Source organism: Nicotiana sylvestris, chromosome 10 (genome assembly GCF_000393655.2).
Source record: "Nicotiana sylvestris chromosome 10, ASM39365v2, whole genome shotgun sequence".
NCBI classification, from domain to species: Eukaryota; Viridiplantae; Streptophyta; class Magnoliopsida; order Solanales; family Solanaceae; genus Nicotiana; species Nicotiana sylvestris.
The window spans coordinates 1,282,249-1,301,316 of NC_091066.1; the positions used below are offsets into that span (position 1 = coordinate 1,282,249).

The 19,068-nt window shown below is 35.7% G+C and overlaps 2 protein-coding genes across 2 annotated transcripts; both read left to right on the forward strand.

Moving 5' to 3' along the window:
* Positions 1-857: 857 nt before the first annotated feature.
* On the forward strand, positions 858-4,749 carry LOC104250045 (NADH dehydrogenase [ubiquinone] 1 alpha subcomplex subunit 6-like). The gene is made up of 3 exons (XM_070160070.1): positions 858-937; positions 1,020-1,269; positions 4,423-4,749. The coding sequence occupies exons 2-3, from the start codon at positions 1,057-1,059 to the stop codon at positions 4,606-4,608; spliced, it is 399 nt and encodes a 132-aa protein (XP_070016171.1). The 5' UTR covers positions 858-937; positions 1,020-1,056; the 3' UTR covers positions 4,609-4,749.
* Positions 4,750-9,585: 4,836 nt separating this feature from the next.
* Positions 9,586-16,420, forward strand: LOC104250046 (DEAD-box ATP-dependent RNA helicase 37-like). Its single transcript, XM_009806578.2, has 7 exons — positions 9,586-9,672; positions 10,433-11,334; positions 11,465-11,548; positions 12,260-12,502; positions 12,801-12,968; positions 13,583-13,696; positions 15,449-16,420. Exons 2-7 carry the CDS (start codon positions 10,624-10,626, stop codon positions 15,938-15,940), a joined length of 1,812 nt encoding a protein of 603 aa, XP_009804880.2. The 5' UTR covers positions 9,586-9,672; positions 10,433-10,623; the 3' UTR covers positions 15,941-16,420.
* The last annotated feature ends 2,648 nt before the right edge of the window (positions 16,421-19,068 follow it).

Sequence of the window (19,068 nt, forward strand, 5' to 3'; positions counted from 1 at the left end):
GATTGAAGATATTTAACACACAAATATGCATAAAACAACTTATATAACATATCCTTGTTTACCATGACATGCATCATATCAACAATTAACTGCTACTATGATTTTCACATATAGAACTTCGAAAATTTTATTCCATTCACGTGATATAAAAGATGTAATATTAATATGTGTTTATGCAATACAAGTGTAGTACGAAGTTGTATGCATATGAGATATTAAAGGAATGATAAGTATAAGATAATTATACCTTCTTACTTTTCATTACTTATCATATGTAGTTTCTCTTTACATCTAACCATGAGATAATATGCATGGCTTCTAATTGCATTTTTTCTAGAAGTAGGGATTTTTTTTTGTAGATATAATTGCATTTCTTCTAATATGCATGGTTTCTCTTTATATATATATATATATATATATATATATATATATATATATATATATATATATATATATATATATATATATATATATATATATATAATTGGTTAGAGACTCGTGCTGATAAGTGTTATGAAATATAACTTAAAGTAACAATATGGAACAAGGAAATAAAAGCAATTTAGTAAAACATGAACAAGAAATGGAGATAGAGAGAAGGGAGAGATTTTCTTCTTCCATTCTATGTATTTTTCTATCTATTACAAGACCTTTATATAGGCATAAAACGTGAAGAAAATATGTCATGGAATTTGTCATTCAACATACAAAATATGTTATTGAATATGTCATTAAGCATTTGAGATAAGATGATGCAAAAATAGTAGACATACACCATAATATGATATTTATCATAATAATACCAGTATTTTTTAAAGAGGAGAAATTAATTGCAAATGGGTCTGTAAACAAAAGAACTTTGCATTATAGTCCCCCTCATTTTTGGGATTGACAATACATACCCGTTGGAACTCTTTCTCTCTGCATTCACTTCCAGGTAATCTAGAAGCTTCTTCTTCCTCTTCTTTCTTCTCATTTCTCAGCATTTTTCATTCAATTTCCTCTTCACACAATTGCAGAGCAAAAGGAAGAAACAAACGAAAAATCAAGAAGGAAATGGCGCATATGGTGAGAAACATGAGGGTCCCGCCAAACTCGGCGAGTTTGGCTGAGGCTAAGAACAGGACCTTAGAATTCTTCAGGATGTGTTGCAGATCCATCCCTGAGATCATGGATATCTACAACTTGTACGACGTCGTTTCTCCCTCCCAACTCCGTTCCGCTGTCGCTGCTGAAGTTCGCAAGAATTCCAACGTTACTAATCCTAAGGTACTCTGTTCTTTTATTCCTCCTTAAAACTAAATTAATTATTAATTATGTCTCATTATGAATCAGTTGGGGTCCGGTTACTGAATCATATGCATTATTTGTAATTAGACTATTTTTATTTTGGCTGTTAATTTACAACAACCCTCTTTTTTTACCCGCCAATTCAGGCAAACCCGGTTCAAATGAGAGAAAATTCCCATTTCTTGGTAATTGGCAGGGTAAAAATGGTGACTTTATTTGATTGATTTGATAAAAGTAGTTGCTGATGACTAATGGTGAGATAGCAATTGAGTGATGTATCCAAATTGTTTGATAGAAAAGATTATGCAAGTAAATGGGCTGTGTATGCCGTCGTCATCGAGTATAAGAGACAAAGGAAAAATATGAAGTTTGATGATAAAGTTTCTTAATTTAGTTCTTAGTTGCTTTAGGATATCTTAATCTTTACCATATTTGAGGAAGTTTTGACCTTTCTTGAAGAATAAAGTGCTCCACTCGGAAAATATTAGCATTTCTGTGTTCCCCTTTTGTTTTCAAGAGTTGAGGGTGAGTGGAGTTTAGAGAGGAGATATAGGAGTATGTGCTGGAATCTGGAGCCAAGTGTGCTGCTGAACTGAAAAGAATTGAATTATGGGATTTAAAACATCGATATTGGATTTTAGCTCACTTCATTGGCAAGATATAATTGGTTGCTAATTTGAACCGATACTCAGGTGAATGAAGTGGGTTTTAACAACTACCTAACAAGTTTGAACTGGGCGGTTATTCACTTGGACCCAAATAGCGTTTAAGCCTTTTGACTCTTCATAAATGTCTTAGTTTGAATTTCTTCATCAAAAGAAAGTTCTTACTTTGGATTTCCAAACCAGTAAAACAAAATTTTAACTGAATTCTAGTTCTGGATTTGATTTAGGTAGCTGATGAAGCTAAATGTGGCTTCTTCTTCTAGGTAGTTGCTTGTAGGATTCAGAAAGACTTATTACTGCTGTTCAGTGTCTTGAGATGTCGACCTACTTAGAAAAGATCAGATGCAAATATGGGCTTGATTGATGCAGGCGCTTAAAACCGTATTTATTGTAAAAGTATGTACAGGGCAGAAAGAAGAATATTTTAGTGAAAGATATTGCTGACCGATAAAATGAGCTTCTGGTTTTGTTGTTAGACTAAGGCCGTGCAACCAAGCGGCTAAATGCATTCGCTTGTCAAGAATAGACAAATAAAAAAAGCAGATAGATGAATTCTGCCTATTCTCTAGCTTGGAGAATCTGATGGTGCATTGTCAAGATGCCACTCTGATTTAATGTTATATATGGACCTCTTTGATATTTGCTTACCTATCAGAGCAAAGTTCATTTGCTCGACCCCCCTGCTTTAGATAATGATGGATCTTTTGATTTTGCTATTATTTCTTCGGAGATTAGGCAAGGTATGCAGGTATAGCTTCCTAATGATCATTGAAGACCGAGGATACAAAAAAACTATTAGATTGAGGGAAGAGAAGGCTATATATAGTTGCATAATATCTTCTCCCTGCAGGACGAGAATAGCCAAGCACTTATTTTCTACGCTTGCAATTCCTCAAGTTGTGATTTCTGTATTCGTTAGATCTTTATCGTTAGATCTTTATCATTAGATACCTCTTGTTTCTTCTTTATTACATAATAATTGGTTTCACATTGTGTTAGATACTCTCTTACCATTTAGTACATACAGTGTATATGATCTCCTTTTTTCGTTCTTCTTTTATTTTTGTTTATGTTTTTTGTTCTTTTCTTTTGGATAACAAAGGTTTTATTGATGAGAGTATTGAACAATTCAGGAGCAGACATCTCATGAAGCAGGTTATAAAAAAGTTGAATTAGAAACGCTGATACATCGAAAAGAGTATAAACAATATCGTTGTCCCTTCTCTTTTCTGCTTGTTTCAATTTTGGTTTTTGTTTCTTGCATTAAATTATTTCGCTTGGATTAAGCGAGTGTTTATCTCTAAGATTGCAAATGCGTTATCATGTAATTGATGTCTCATTTTTCTTGTGAGTGAATTATAAAGAAGGCGTCCAGAATGTATTTTGTACTTTGAGTGAAGATAAGAGGCTCTTTTTTTCCTTTCTGTTTTTTTTTTTCATTTGTTTTTTTTTTGGGATCTTTACACAAATAGCCGGACATATTTTTTGTTTACTTTTTTTAGCCATATACATAGTTTATACATTGATTATATAGAATTATACATATGTAATACATAAATTATGCATATATTATACCTCCACCGGCTACTTTTAGTTTAAGTGGTTAAGTGGACGGCTATTTAGGTTAATTCTTCCTTTTTTTTTTTTTTTTCTCCAAAAGACTCATTAGGGTGGGGATGTGTGTTCAGGTGGAGCAGTATGATAATCTCTGTTTTTTTGGTGTGTGATTTTTAGGAAAACAGAGTATTTAGTTGTATAGTGTCCTAGTTAATTGAAAGGATCACATTGACATTCTCATGGTACAATAATGGAGATCAAAGGTAACTGTAACATTGCTTCGTCTCGCCTCGTAGACTCAAATATTTAGCCAATAGCGTAGCCTAGCCAATATCATTCAAGCTATACTGCCCTCTCTATCAAACTTATGTACACAATATATTCTTTTATTTTTCTTCTGGTTGGAAAGGTGCTACTTCTAAATGGGTCACCCTGGAAAAAGATTCTATATAATCTGAGTAATTAAAGTAATCTTCTGACCCCTTTAGCCTCCTTGGCAACAATTTTTTTCCCCTTAAGGCATGTCCTCCACCCCCTACCTGGAAACATAATAAATTGGGAAAGGACAAAAAGAGAAGAGAGAAACTTACAGGTATTGCTTTACACCTCGAGTTCGTAGATTGTTACCCTTCTAGAAGTAAAACTTGCCCCATGAGAATTCTCATTAAGATGCATATTGCTATTAATTATAATTTGATTCATGTCCACTACCATCCTATTATATGTTTCAGTAAATTGTTTCTATAAGTTTTCTACTTTTTTGTATACTTCTTGTTTACGGGCTCTGCCTCTTTCTTTAATTAAATTTACTTACCATATAAGAAAAATGTTTTAGTAAAATGTGGGTGTTCAATTATGCAGCAAGAGGCAGGCTGTCCCATTGTCTTCATAACTCATCTCTATCCTACAGGTAATTGATATGCTGCTGTTTAAGGGCATGGAAGAGTTGAAGAACGTTGTGGACCACTCCAAGCAGAGGCACCACATTGTTGGCAAATACGTCGTTGGTAACCAAGGTCTTGTGCAGGACCTTGAAGCCAAAGATCAGGGCAGCTCTAATTTCCTGAAAAACTTTTACAGCAGCAACTACTTCTAGATGTCTTTGTAAAACTCCATTGTCTGGGGTTTTTCAGTTGTGCATGAAATTCCCAAATAATGATGCCATTTGCTTGCATCCTACTCTTGGATAAAAGTTTCTGCTCTTTATCGGTAATGAGTACTCTTCCGGAGTCCAGAACAGGTTGTTATTTTCTTTGCTTTGAGCTGGAAGGCGTTCCCTTTATTGTTTATCATGTAGGAGCTATTTTATTAGTGTCATAATCTGAAGGAATCTTTATCCGAGGGTCTATAAACAGTCTCTCTGCCCGTCCAGGGTAGGGGTAAGGTTGCGTACATCCTACCCTGTCCAGATCGCACTTGTGCGATTACACTGGGTTGTTGTCGTAATCTGAAGGTAAAAGTGTACCTTGTTATCTGACTTCTAATAGAATAGGTTTTATGATGAGCACAAGTTCACAAATTCACCAAGCTCCCCTCTTTGAGACTTGAAAAACTTCAGTTACTTGAACCTTGAGTGATGGTTTGCTGTTGCTGTTAAGGCATCAATAAGGCAAACTACTCATAGAATCTGCATCTTCAGAGTTAAGCCAGTAGTTCTACTTTCAGTAGAAAAAGTTGTCTAAGAAAAATGAGGTACTCTTTACAGTCTTAACTGAAAATTGAGATTATTCCCAGCCCATAAAAAGATAGCTCTAAAAGGTTTTGTGGTTATGATAATGATGTTTTTCGTGTTCGAGCCCTAGGTATGGAAAATTTTTTGGTAGGGAGCACTCCCCCCTCCCCTCCCCCGAATGCGGCCCTACGCGGCTCGAGTCTAGATGTAGTTGGGTTCCAATGCGGGTACCGGACATCATACGGGAAACTAAAAGAAAATGATGTTTTTCATTGTGCAAAAAGTAGTCAAGAAAAATGAGGTACTCTTTACAGTCTTAACTGAAAATTGACATTATTCCCAGCCCATAAAAAGATAGCTCTAGAAGGTTTTGTGGTTATGATAATGATGTTTTTCGGGTTCGAGCCCTGGGTATGGAAAAATCTTTGGTAGGGAGCACTCCCCCCTCCCCTCCCCCGAATGCGGCCCTGGCTCGAGTCTAGATGTAGTTGGGTTCCAATACGGGTACCGGATATCATACGGGAAACTAAAAGAAAATGATGTTTTTCATTGTGCAAAAAGGTTTCGCTGAACTCTTTCTTTCATTTTCTGTGCATAAACATAGAGTATTGGTTGCATACAATAATAATTACGTCTCAAATAATAATTAGACCTTGAGAAAGCATATTAAATACAAACAACTTTCGGAAAAATTGAGTACAATAGTGATAGCAGTAATGATATGGAATTGAACAATTTAAACTAAGGACAAGAAATAGAAGATATTCAAGTCGTCGATAAAAAGGAAATAACTACGAAACCAAAACTATAGGTTATTTGTAACAGCTCACCCCGCTAGTGATATTGTCCGCTCTGGACCTAGGTCCTCACGGGTTTAAAACACGTCACAAGGGTTTAACTTATATACCTAGCATCCCTCTTGTGTTTTGTCGATGTGCAGGGACGGACCTAATGCATATACGGGTTCTCGGGAACCCAGTAACTCTTGTGTAGACCCTGTATTTATATTAAGCAATTCACTAAATATTGGTACATATGTGATTGTGAATCCAGTTATTATTGCATATTAATCTGAAATTACGATAGGAACCCATAAGCCCCAAATCCCGAATGATTGGATCCGCCTCTGCCCATGTGGACTCTGACAAAAGCATGGGGTGTTACAATACTTCACGTGAAAATTGAAATCACGAGCAAGCTTCCTTGAAGTTTGACTTGCAACAAAAAAATTGCACATTTAATTTCATAAAGAGAATTTATACAAAATTTCCAAATTGGTGAAACTAACTAATTTACCATTTATAGTTATAATAAAGTGCTAATCCCATAAAAATGACTAGAATAAGCTTATTATTAGTGGAAATTGTGGATATAGTACTTAGTGGTGTGATCACAAACCCGAATCAAGCTAACTGGCCTTCGTAAATAAAATAGGCAACATATAGGTATATCTGGGGTAAAATTAAACTCTCATCAAATCTACCGTCGTAAATGTGGAATTATAACTTCATTGTGATCAAATTTCTATATTTTTTGAATAATTAAATAAATTTAACGTCGCAAAGATAATTTCCTATCAAAAATATTTTTTTTTGTAAGCTTATACGGATATTTATAATTAAGAACGAGATTAAAACCATTTCGCCACATCTTTGATGGTAAAAATTTATCTCTCAGTATTTATATTAAACTACTCCCTCCGGTCCACAATAAATGACAATTTTATCTTTGGCACACCAATAAGGAAATACAAACTCTTAAAGAAAAAAAATGTATTTACTAAATTAATCTTATTAATTGTTACCTTGACATATTGGAATTAGGAGTGTTCAAAACCGAACCGAAGCCGAAAACCGAACCGAAATCGAAGCTTAATGGCTTATTGGTATCGGGTTAACGGTTTAACGGACAGGGAACAGATTGAAATTTTTTCATTAACGGCTTATCGGTTTGGGGGTGGATTATTCAATTTTCTTAACGGATAATCTGTTAACCCGTTAAGAATATATATATAAAATTTATTTTTATCCATATATATATTAAATATCAAAAACCCTTCCACTTCAGTCTTCCACTCTTCCGGTACTCTATCTCTAAGTTCTAACGCCTAATTCCTAAATAATCAGAATTATGAAAAATATGTAACATAATCCTTGTTAATTACTTTACAAAAGGCAGAAAGTTCATATATAACGCAATTAATAAATTTGTATTTTACGAAGTTGTTAACGGGTGAAGCACGCCTCCAGTAAGTGGACACCCCTTACTCTGCCAAAGAGTTCATTGCGCAAAGTTCAATGTCAAAATTATGGTAAATGACAAAGTGAAAACCGACATGGAAAGTCATATAGGTACAATATTCATATCAATAACTGCTTAATTTGTAAATTTATATGCATCTAAAAGAAGCAGAACTAAGTTAAGACACAGTGGTATAAAATGAAAATTCACCGTGTGAAGTGCATGGAAAGGCTTGTGCTTAAGTGCTATAACAGCAGAATATATTCTTAAAAATCATATATAAAAGTGCTTCGTATGTAGATTGAATTAGGCCGATAAACCGCCCGATAAGAGCTAAATCGATATCAATCCGCCCGATATCTTATCGGGTAGCTAGCGTATTAATACATTTAAAAGCCGATAACCGATAAGCCAAACCGTTAAGAGTAAATAACCGCTAAATCCGTCCGATAAACAGCTCTAATTGGAATATGCAAATAAGGGCAAATTCTGAAAAATAAAATTAATTCCTTCTTGATTATGTAAATGGACACTTATTTTATACCAAAATAAAAGGTAAAATAGTCACTTATTATGGACCGGAAGAGTAATATACTCAATCGTATTTAAGTTTAAAAAAAGGTAAAAATATACATTAACTAACTATTTTCATGTAATATATAATAGAGTATGAAAATATAGAATGACCCTAACGGAGAGTGTCTATCTAATATGGCACAAGAGGAACTTAATATACTTTCAAGGCAAGTATAGATCAGTTGAGGTTAAAAAATACGAAAAATTGTCAAACATATTCTTGTACTGTGAGAAAATATTTAAATATACTTTCGTTATACTTTGCGTTAAAATATATCAATGCCGTAATATTATTGGTTCAAATACACAATTCTTCTGTTAAGTTTGTCCAAGATGGACATCCAATCCTACGTGACACTCATATTTGATGAGGTGGATGCCACATGGCATGCCACCTCAACGCCGCTAACCCATTTTACCCCTCCCTTCTATTTTTTTCACCACTAAAATTTTCTTCCCTCCACCACTATTCCACCATTGTCGCTACCATAAAAAATATTGTATTTCAAATTTTAGTCTTTTATATATGGATTATGGCACTGAGGTGGCATGCCATGAGGCATCCACCTCATCAAATATCAGTGCTACATAAGATTGGATGTCCATCTTGGATAAATTTAACAGAATAGGGGTATATTTGAACCAGATAGTATTACGGCATGGATATATTTGGACCCAAAGTATAACGAATGATATATTTAAATATTTTCTCATAGTATAGGGATATATTTGACCCTTTGCCGAAAAAAGTGTAAATATATAGTACATAATTTCCTCGAAAAAGCAGAAGCAATATGACTTATGATATCAGAATCAGGCAAAATGATTATTAGTAATTAAACATAAAATGTAACAATATTGGTGACAATTTCGCAACTTCACTCTACATTTTTTATTCGATAAACAACAACAACAAGCTCAGTTTAATCTTACAAGTGAGATCTGAAAAAAATAATATGTACGCACATCTTATTTTTATTTTGTAAAGGTAAAAAGGTATTTTCGATAGACTATCGGATCAAAACAAAATAAAAAGTATACAATTTAGCAATAAGTAATATTAAGATAAAAAATTAAAAAAAAAAGTAATAATAAGATAAACAGAGCAATCACAAAGAATGTAGTGCAGTGGATGAGACTACTCCTCCCTTAACCAGAGGTCTCGAGTTAGAGTGTTGGGTATGGAAAAATCTTTAATAGGGAGCGCTTCCGTCCGAATGGGGTCTTACGCGGCGCGAATTTGAATATAGTCGAATTCCAATGCGGATACCAGACACCAAATGAAAAAAGAAAGAGGATAAATAGAGCAAAGAAGTGTAGTAGAAATGAGAGGTGAAAACAAAAATTTAGCCCAGCCGCAATAAGGAGAAGGTAAGCAGGACGTGTGGAGAAGAAGTGTGAAAAACGTCCCCAAAATTTGGTATTGGGTCTTTCTCTCGTCTCGCGTTTGTTTGTTTGTTTGTTTGTTTGGTTGTTTTCAATTTCTTTCAAACCCTTTTCCCCTTTATTTCCACTTTACGTTGAATCAGCGGAGACGCATAAAACAAGTTAGAGAGAGAAAGCATATATATATATATATATACAGATATTTTTAGCATTTTTCCGATCGCACTTTTCTTCTTCTCTTCTTCCTCCTCAAACTTAGGGTTTCTTCTCTTCACTTCTTTCATTGTATGTATGTTCACTTCCCTCTCTCTCTCTCTCTTTAACTTTCTCATGCTTCAGATGTTTATTTCTTATTTTATTTGTTTTGATTTTTAATCTGAATTCTGTGTGTTTTGATGTGTTTCTCTTGTAAAAATTGCTGTTTTCTGTTTTACGTTTTTTAAAAAGCGGAGTTTTGGTTCATTTTCTTTGTTTTTTTTTTTTTTAAATTAATCTCAATTCTATGTGGTTACATGTGCTAATTCTGCAATTATTTTTGTTTCTGCTGCTTTTTTGTAAAGCCAGAATCTTTTTTGCATTTTCCTTTGTTGTTGTTGTTGGGTTGGAATTTTTTTTCGTTTTCTCGTTTTTATCTGAAAATGTGCTTATTTTGAAGTGCATTTCGTTTTTGCTGTTTTGGGTTTTTTAAAAGTAGAATTTTGGCTGCATTTTATCTGTTTCTCTTGCTTTGTCTTTGAGAGAAGAATTTTTTTTGTTTCATTTTTATTTGATTGGATTCTATGTGGGTTTGGTATTTCTATTATTATGCAATCATTTTTTTTTTCTGTTTTGGTTCTCCGAAATGCAGAATATTGGTTGCATTTTCTCTATTTCTGTTGGTTAGGTTGCATTTTCTGGATATCGGTAGTTGTGCATGTTTTACATGCTTGATCAGTTGTAAGATCACCATTTTGGTGTTTGAATATTATTGTCCTGCATGTAAAATTTGAATATGTTTGCTGATGTTCTTTTTTTCTTGTTTTGATTTGTTATGAAATACCATCAGGCTTGAGAGTTGATTTGATGTTGACGAATATTGTTAGCTTTTTAGTGGAATTCTGGTGCTAGGAAGAAGAAGTAACTTGCATTTGAGGGTTTCTTAACCTATCCCTGTTGAAAAAAAGGTTAGCTGAATTTTGTGTTGGTAGAAAGGACTTGTGGGAAGGTATTGGGTTTTAATTTCTGGGTGTTTTGACTATGCCAACATCGTGGGCTGATTCGGTTTCTGCAGCCGAGAATTTGGCTGCTGCTGCTCCCCCAAAGTCAGCATACGTTCCACCACATCTTAGAAATAGACCTGCTTCAACTGATCCTCCTGCACAGGCTTCCTATGCTGGGGCTGCTGCATCTGGTCAGGGCCAAAGTGGTTATGGTGGCCCAAATGTAGGTGGAAGTCGTTGGAGTGGTCCTAGGAATGATTTCCAATCTGGTTATGGTGGTGGAGGAGGCCGTGGCGGGGGCTGGAATAGCAGAACAGGTGGTTGGGATCGAGGGAGGGAGCGGGAAGCTAACCCGTTTGCAGAGGATGATGCTGAACCCTTTGTTGAACCAGAGAATTCTGGGATCAACTTTGATGCGTATGAGGATATTCCTGTTGAGACAAGTGGGGATAATGTGCCCCCTCCTGTAAACACTTTTGCTGAGATTGATCTAGGTGAAGCTGTAAACCAAAATATCAGGAGATGCAAGTATGTTAAGCCAACCCCTGTGCAACGGCATGCTATACCAATTGTACTCTCTGGTAGAGATTTGATGGCTTGTGCTCAGACTGGTTCTGGCAAAACTGCTGCTTTCTGCTTCCCCATCATAAGTGGAATCATGCGGGGCCAATTTCCAAGACCACCACGTCCGCGGGTGGCATTTCCACTGGCTCTTATTCTTTCTCCGACAAGGGAGCTCTCATGCCAAGTAAGTTTATGGGGCTTGTTGGTCTATGCACTCAAAAGGTGCGGGAAAGAAGATCAATTTGGTTTCTTTGGACTATGCTGTATGGTTTGATTTTAAAAAAAGTTATTGAATGTCGTGTTTTGGCTTGCAGATCCATGATGAAGCTAAGAAATTCGCATATCAGACTGGTGTCAGGGTGGTTGTTGCTTATGGTGGTGCCCCCATAAACCAACAGGTTGTATTTCTTCTCTTGTTTGCTTGGTGCTTTCACTTTTTGTCTATTCTATTCAGCTGAGATCATTCTGTGGCTTGTCATCTATTTGGATTTTCATGCAAGCGTATTATTTGTTATGCCCTTGTTGCTCAATTACCTACAGTTCGCTTGGTTATTTGGTTTCTAAAGAAGAAAGGACTATATCTTGTGTCTTACACTCGCCACAAAGTTTACGTTGTCCTGGAGATTCATCTCCTCTACAGTGATAAAGGATAAATTTTTTACATTGATTAGGGATGAAAGCCATTGGTCATAGGCCAGTTTTACCATTTCTATGTTGAGGCTCTTTGAACTTCTCATGCCTATCAGAGAGATCATTTTTTTGTGAAAGAAGAACATTGCTTTCGTTGAAGCTCGATCTTGCCTGCATTTGTCATATTTTTGCACCCGCTTTATCTTTCCCAATTTTGTTTGATGTCTTACAGAAGTTGTACTCGGGTGAAATTGGCCTTGAATTCAGTGAATTTTATCTTTCAGCAAGAGGTTCTTTCTAGTCTAATTACATGACAATTTTTGAATGGTTTACAAGATAGTGAATATGCAAATTGTTGTATGGTTTCACGCATGCATTATGAGAGAGACACCTCATATGTGCCCAATAAATAGATTAAAATGTCTATCATCATTAAAAGCAGTTCAGAGTTGCTTATTGATGTTTTTGGGGCGTGACAGCTTCGAGAACTAGAGAGAGGAGTACATATTCTTGTGGCAACACCTGGACGATTGGTTGATTTACTTGAGAGAGCTAGAGTCTCGTTACAGATGATAAGGTACTTGGCTTTAGATGAGGCAGATCGAATGCTTGATATGGGTTTTGAACCTCAAATAAGGAAAATTGTGCAACAAATGGACATGCCTCCACCAGGTGTAAGACAGACAATGCTATTCAGTGCCACTTTTCCCAAAGAGATTCAGGTCAGTTCTCTGTTTGGAAGGGCTCTTTGCCTTTCAACCTATTCTCTCTCTCTCTTAGCCTTTTTAAAAGTTTAAATCTTGATCATCCTGTAGACTTATATTTTTGAATTTAAAGCTGGATATGCCTCTTGCTGCCACAATATTTATTTACATTGTTCTCGAGCTGACATGAGTTTTTCTGTTTCTCCTCAGTTGATTTTTGCCTATATCTACGCTCAATTAATAGTATAGGGAGTGAATTGGTATTATCACTGTGAATATACATTTTTGTGACAAGTTTGCTACTTCCATATTGCAGAGACTGGCATTGGATTTTCTTTCAAATTATATCTTTTTGGCCGTGGGAAGGGTTGGCTCTAGTACTGATCTGATTGTCCAAAGAGTTGAATACGTTCAGGAGACTGACAAGAGAAGCCACTTGATGGATCTCCTTCATGCACAGAGGGCTAATGGTGCTCATGGCAAGGTATTAGCCATCTGTTATTCGATTTGACTTAATTATTGGTGTTTAATAGGTAGGTTGAGCAATAGAATGCTGTTCCAGCCTGTAAGTATACATTCTGAGCCTCCTGTTTCATTGTTAGTTGGTGGAAAAGCATTCACAGTGGAAGTTAGGTACTTGCGTGTATTCTTCGGAAGTATTGCCTTGTTCTATATAGGGGTTTTCAGGATTGGAGAGTATATTTGTATCTTTAATAGAGAACCTGAGAATTTCAAAACTCATTGTGTTGTCTAATGTGATAATTCCTGGAATTTAGTCGCTTATTGATGGTGATGCTAATGACAGAGGCCAAAGTTTGAGAACTTAGAGGTAGAACAGTGTAGAGATTAATGAAGATGTTAAAGCAGATAGTCGTTGCTTAAAATTAGCAATTTGCACAAGTTGCTGCATTCCTGGTTTAGCATGTTATGTTAGTGTTCAACCGTATTGAAGAGTGAGATGCATAAGCGAATCTTATGGCTGTTCTTTTCTATTTGTCCTGTGAGAGACAGTTCAATTTTCTTTTCCTATTTAATCTTTGGTTCAAGTGCCAGGAATTGTTGTTTGAAATTCTAATTCGGCTGGTCTTTAATTTTCAGCAAGCTCTTACCCTTGTTTTTGTTGAGACGAAAAAAGGAGCTGATTCATTGGAGCATTGGCTTTGTATGAATGGTTTCCCTGCTACTGCTATTCATGGCGATAGAACTCAGCAGGTATCAATGCTTTCTCTAGTGTGATTCTGGTTGGTTGATCTCGTGAGACATTTAGCTCTGATATGGTTGTTTATTCTCTATTATAAGTGATGTTCTTTTTGACCTTTTTCCTGATTCTCGTACGCTTGTTTGTATTTTTTCACGAGTTCAAATAAACTTTTTTGGTTTGTCTTTTTGGCTGACTTAATGTGTCCAGTTCCCGGCTTTTCTCATAAAAAAAATGTCCAGTCCCCGTGTTCTCTTTTGAATCAGAAACATGGGGTGATTTTATATTGATCCTCTGGGTTTAACTGTGTTCGGAAGGCAATACTCTAGAAACTGGGCATGTGAAACTTCTGTTCTTGCTTTTCCTTTATCTTCTCTTGTTTATAGAGGAATGAAGATGTCAAATGCTGCTCCCTTAGAAGAGTGAAGTATACACACTAGCATTGGAAGAACTTGGGATTAGTTCCCAACTCCTCTTCCTTTTATTTGGTCACTAGAGTCCTATCTCAACCGTGTCATATTTCAACTCTTGGGGATAAGAGTACTTTTCTTTGTTGGAGCAGTTAATACCTCTCAGCACCTTCTCTTTCTTTTTCTCTCTTTTTTTTTGGGGGGGGGGGGGGATGGGGGCTGAAGCGGAGCATAAAAAACCTTGAAGTTCTCTTTTTCCTGATTCTCTTATGCTTGTTTGTATTTTTTCACGAGTTCAAATAAACTTTTTTGGTTCGTCTTTTTGGCCGACTTAAAATGTGTCCAGTTCCCGGCTTTTCTCATAAAAAAAATGTCCAGGCCTCATGTTCTCTTTTGAATCAGAAACATGGAGTACCGTGTAAAATGGAGGGTGATTTTATATTGATCCTCTGGGTTCGGAAGGCAATGCTGGAGAAACTGGGCATGTGACACTTCTGTTCTTGCTTTTCCTTTATCTTCTCTTGTTTATAGAAGAATGAGATGAGGAATGCTACTCCCTTAGAGGAGTGAAGTATACACACTGAGATTGGAAGGACTTGGGATTAGTTCCCAACTCTTCTTCCTTTTATTTGATCACTACAGTCCTATCTCAACTGTGCCATATTTCAACTCTTGGGGATAGAGTAGTTTTCTTTGTTGGAGCAGTTAGTACCTCTCAGCACCTTCTCTCTCTTTATTGGGGGGGGGGGGGGGTTGCATATTGGCTGAAGCGGGGCATAAAAAACTTTGAAGTTCTCTTTGAAATGATTGTGGACAAATTCCTATAATAACTTCAGATTTTCTGTCAACTGCATTATGCTGTGTCATATAAAAAGACTTAACATACTTCAGATGCGATTCTTAATACACTTTTGTGAATTAGCTTTAAATGTGGCATTTCAGTTTTCATAATCCTGATGATCTCTTTTATATTGACAATATGTGGTCTTCCTACCACCGCAGAGGGGATGGTAATATCTGTATTCCATTGTCTACATCAAAAAGTATCTGTATGCCATTGTGATATTTTGGGGCCGCTTGTTGTCCAAGATCATCTCTGCTATAGCGGATTCCTTGTTTGATAATAATGTACAAATTGCTGAAGTTAACTGGTTAAATTAGCTTATGTTTTTTGGAGCATAGTATCTCTCTTCAATTGAATCAGGTTCACGATGCCTTTGCTGATATATTTACTTTGTTGGTATAGTTAATCATTAGTCGGAACCCTTTCTACCTTACTCCTTCAAGTAGCTTGTTATGGATGGGATTTCGCTTCATTTTTCCCCTTGATCAATTATTATTGTGCATTGTTGGCAGGAAAGGGAACATGCCCTGAGATCCTTCAAAAGTGGTAACACGCCAATCTTGGTTGCAACAGATGTGGCAGCACGTGGTCTTGATATACCCCATGTTGCACATGTTGTCAACTTTGACATTCCAAATGACATTGATGATTATGTCCACCGTATTGGAAGGACAGGACGAGCAGGAAAAACAGGTTTAGCAACAGCCTTCTTTAACGAGAACAATTCGTCAGTGGCAAGAGCACTGGCTGATCTGATGCAAGAAGCAAACCAAGAAGTACCTGCTTGGCTCTCTCGCTATGCTGCTCGATCTTCACATGGAGGCGGCAAAAATCGTCGTGGTGGAAATCGTTTTGGCGGGCGTGATTTCCGAAAGGATACCTCTTTCAATCGAGGGGTCACAGACTACTATGGTGGGGGGGCCAATATGAGCAGTGGCTATGGTGCATCTGGTGGTTATGCTGCATCATATGGTGGTGCTGGTGTGACTAGTGCCTGGGACTAACCACCCACATTTTGCCCCGCAGTTTGCAAATTCAGATATAGTTTCAATTTTGCAGCTGGTCTCTACTCACTGTAGTGTTCACTCTTTATTTTGCTCATTTTTGTAAGTTTTGACGTTCTGTACTGAAGTCTTCACTGCAATGGTGGTTGGGACGTAGTTAGGGCTCGATGGGGATGTGTAAATCTTGGCAGGTGGTGGTGAATAATTACTAACAGATTAGGATTTATTTTGCCTTGCTTAACTTCTCCCTTTGCTTTTTCCCTCTGCTTTAACATTTGGTAGGGTGATGGTATGTGTTAAAGAGTAGGTTTCATGTATGGGGGGAGTTTATGTTTCTGCCAGCAATAGATTTATATGTCTCTTAGGTATATTCTTTTATCAACCAAATGTATTGGTTGTAGATTTCGCCCTATGAAGTATTGTGCTCAACTCTAATCACTGTTGTAATATAACAAAGTCAGTGCCAAGTTTTGTATTGTATTACTTTTCTCTCTAGAGTAAGTTCTTGCGTGGTTTTTGTTATGTACTTATGTTATTTTCGTTCATAAGGCAGTGGTAAGATTAATTTTTTGCCTATCGGTAAAAGGTTAAAGTAGGTGTTTGGACATAAAAATTACTCCCGCCGTTCTAATTTATGTCAACCTGTTTGACTGGGCATGAAGTTTAAGAAAAAATGAAGACTTTTGGAATTTGTGGTCCTAAACAAGTCAAAAAGAGGTTCAGAGTATTTGTGTGATTATAAAAGCTTTTCATTAAGGGTATAATTGTAATTTTAAGCTAAATTGTTTCCAAATTTAGAAAGGGGTCATTCTTTTTGGAACGGACCAAAAAAAAAATAGGTTCACAAAAACTGGAACGGAGGGAGTATAAATTTTGAAAAAAAGTAGCATTTGAAGTGAAGTGGAAAAGTGATCTTTGAAATTTGAAATTATGTTTCGACATGCATTTCACTTGAAAAAATATTTAAGTTTTGTGAATGGGCAAAAATAAAAAGAAAAATTTGAAAACTCATTTTCGAAATAAATTAAAAAATTTGTAAAATTTCATGGACAAACACATTTTGAAAGAAAAAAAATTTAAAAAGTAAATTGTTTTTGTGGATAGACTGGTCCTAAATCTCTGCATGCGAACTGGTCCTAAATATTGCAGAAAAATTTCATAAAATTGATTTTATCAATTACTACTTATTAAATAGTTTAATAAAAATCCATTTTGTAATGAATATTTAGCCTTTAATTAACTGCAGAAAATAAGCTTATTATATTTTTGTAGCTTTCATTAACATTTCCATGGAAAGACTTGTGCATTGACTTGCTATGTATCACTCATTTGAATTTGTCCCTTTCTTTTCCTTCTTCACTAAAAATGCTATAAATATGATATAGAAATAGGAAGGAACAAGTAGCCCCCAGTCCAAATATGTGCATTGACTTGAACTAAACACTGGGTTATATATTTCTTATTTTTAGTAATTAGATAATTATTGTTACCCTAATGATGAAGTTAAAAAATTCAAGAATTTTAATTTTTAACATTAAACCAATTACGTATTTGTCTATTTGAAAAAAAAAAAAAACAGGCCCTAGATATGATTCTTGTGAATTGAGCTTCAATTAAGTTTTTTTTTTAATTCCCTTATGGGAGGCTCGTAAGGAGGAAGATATTTTGGATTTTTGAGTTTCCGACTTATAAAAGAAGATATTTTGGATTTGGAATTTGATGTATCAAGGAAAGACTTCAAAATAAATGATAGAAGACAATATATATACGTTTTGATATTATTTTTTTTGAATTTTCTTGGAAATGAACCTTTTGTAAAGATCTTCGGCTAATCGTGATCCAAGTGGCCAGACTTGACCGATTCGACCAGCTAAGAACGAGAGAACCAGATCTATATAGCTTCAAGTTAGTTCCATTAATTATACACCACATAATTGAGGATAAGCCTTTTTGTCCTCATTATATTCGGTAAAATTTTTGGCTGAGTCCTTTTATACATTTGCTTATATTTATTTCAATTGTGATAAAATCCATCTATTTATTGTGGGTTACCAACAAAGGAGAAAAAAGTATTTTAACAATTAGAAAATTATTGCATTATCCTAAAAGGGATGACAACCTCCGGGGCAAAGTCGAACATCAAATTCACAAATTTTTAAAATAAAATTGAATATTCTAATATAAAATAAAAAACTTTATTTAAGGTCCAGCTTGTGCCCAATGCCCACGTCCAAGTCTTTTAATCAACCCGCCATAAGAAAATATGGTCACTTAAACAATATAGAAAGACTTAGTGTACATTCTTTTTTCTTTTTTCGATTTGGATAAGTTTTTTCAATTTTGTGTGGTTGTTATAGATTAGTCCTTTTTCCCATCAAATTTAGCAACCCCCACTTCCAACCGAGAGGTTGTGAGTTCGAGTCTCCCCAAGAATAAGGTGGAAAGTTCTTGAAGGAAAGGATGTCGGGGTTTATTTGGAAACAGCATCTCTATCCCAGGGTAGAGATAAGATCTGCGAACACACTACCCTCCCCATACCCCACTAAGTGGGATTATATTGGGTTGTTGTCAGAGGCGGAGCTAGGTTTCGAACGCAGTGGGTTCTAAATTCTAGCATTCCGACATCAGGTTTAGTAACAAGGTATAATACCAAGAAACAGTGATGAGAAAGGAAAAGACAATGAAAAAGGAAAAGCTGATAGATTTTACCGTTACTATAAAGGGGAGGTTCATTTCTTTCCGTTTTCATCACAGGCAATAGTTACAGATCTTCTGTTTCTTCAGAGGTTAAAAGGCTAATGATCCGAATAGTGATTCAGCTTTCATTTGTTTGCCAATCTTGCTTATTATATAAAATATAATGATAATTTTATCTCTAAGTAGTACCCATGTAAATGCAAGTTGGTCTCACTAAAAAACTAAAAACAAGAAATTAGCAGGGGCGGAGATACAGTTGTGGGTGCGGGTTCGGACGAACCCAGTAACTTTTTCCGAGACCCCAAATTTGTATTGAAAAATTTGCCACATCTATATAAATATACCATGATGAACCCATTAACAAAAGAGGTTTGGGTTCAATGGTAAGGGTTGTGGGTTCTTTTGGAAAAGATGTGAGTTCGATTCCCATT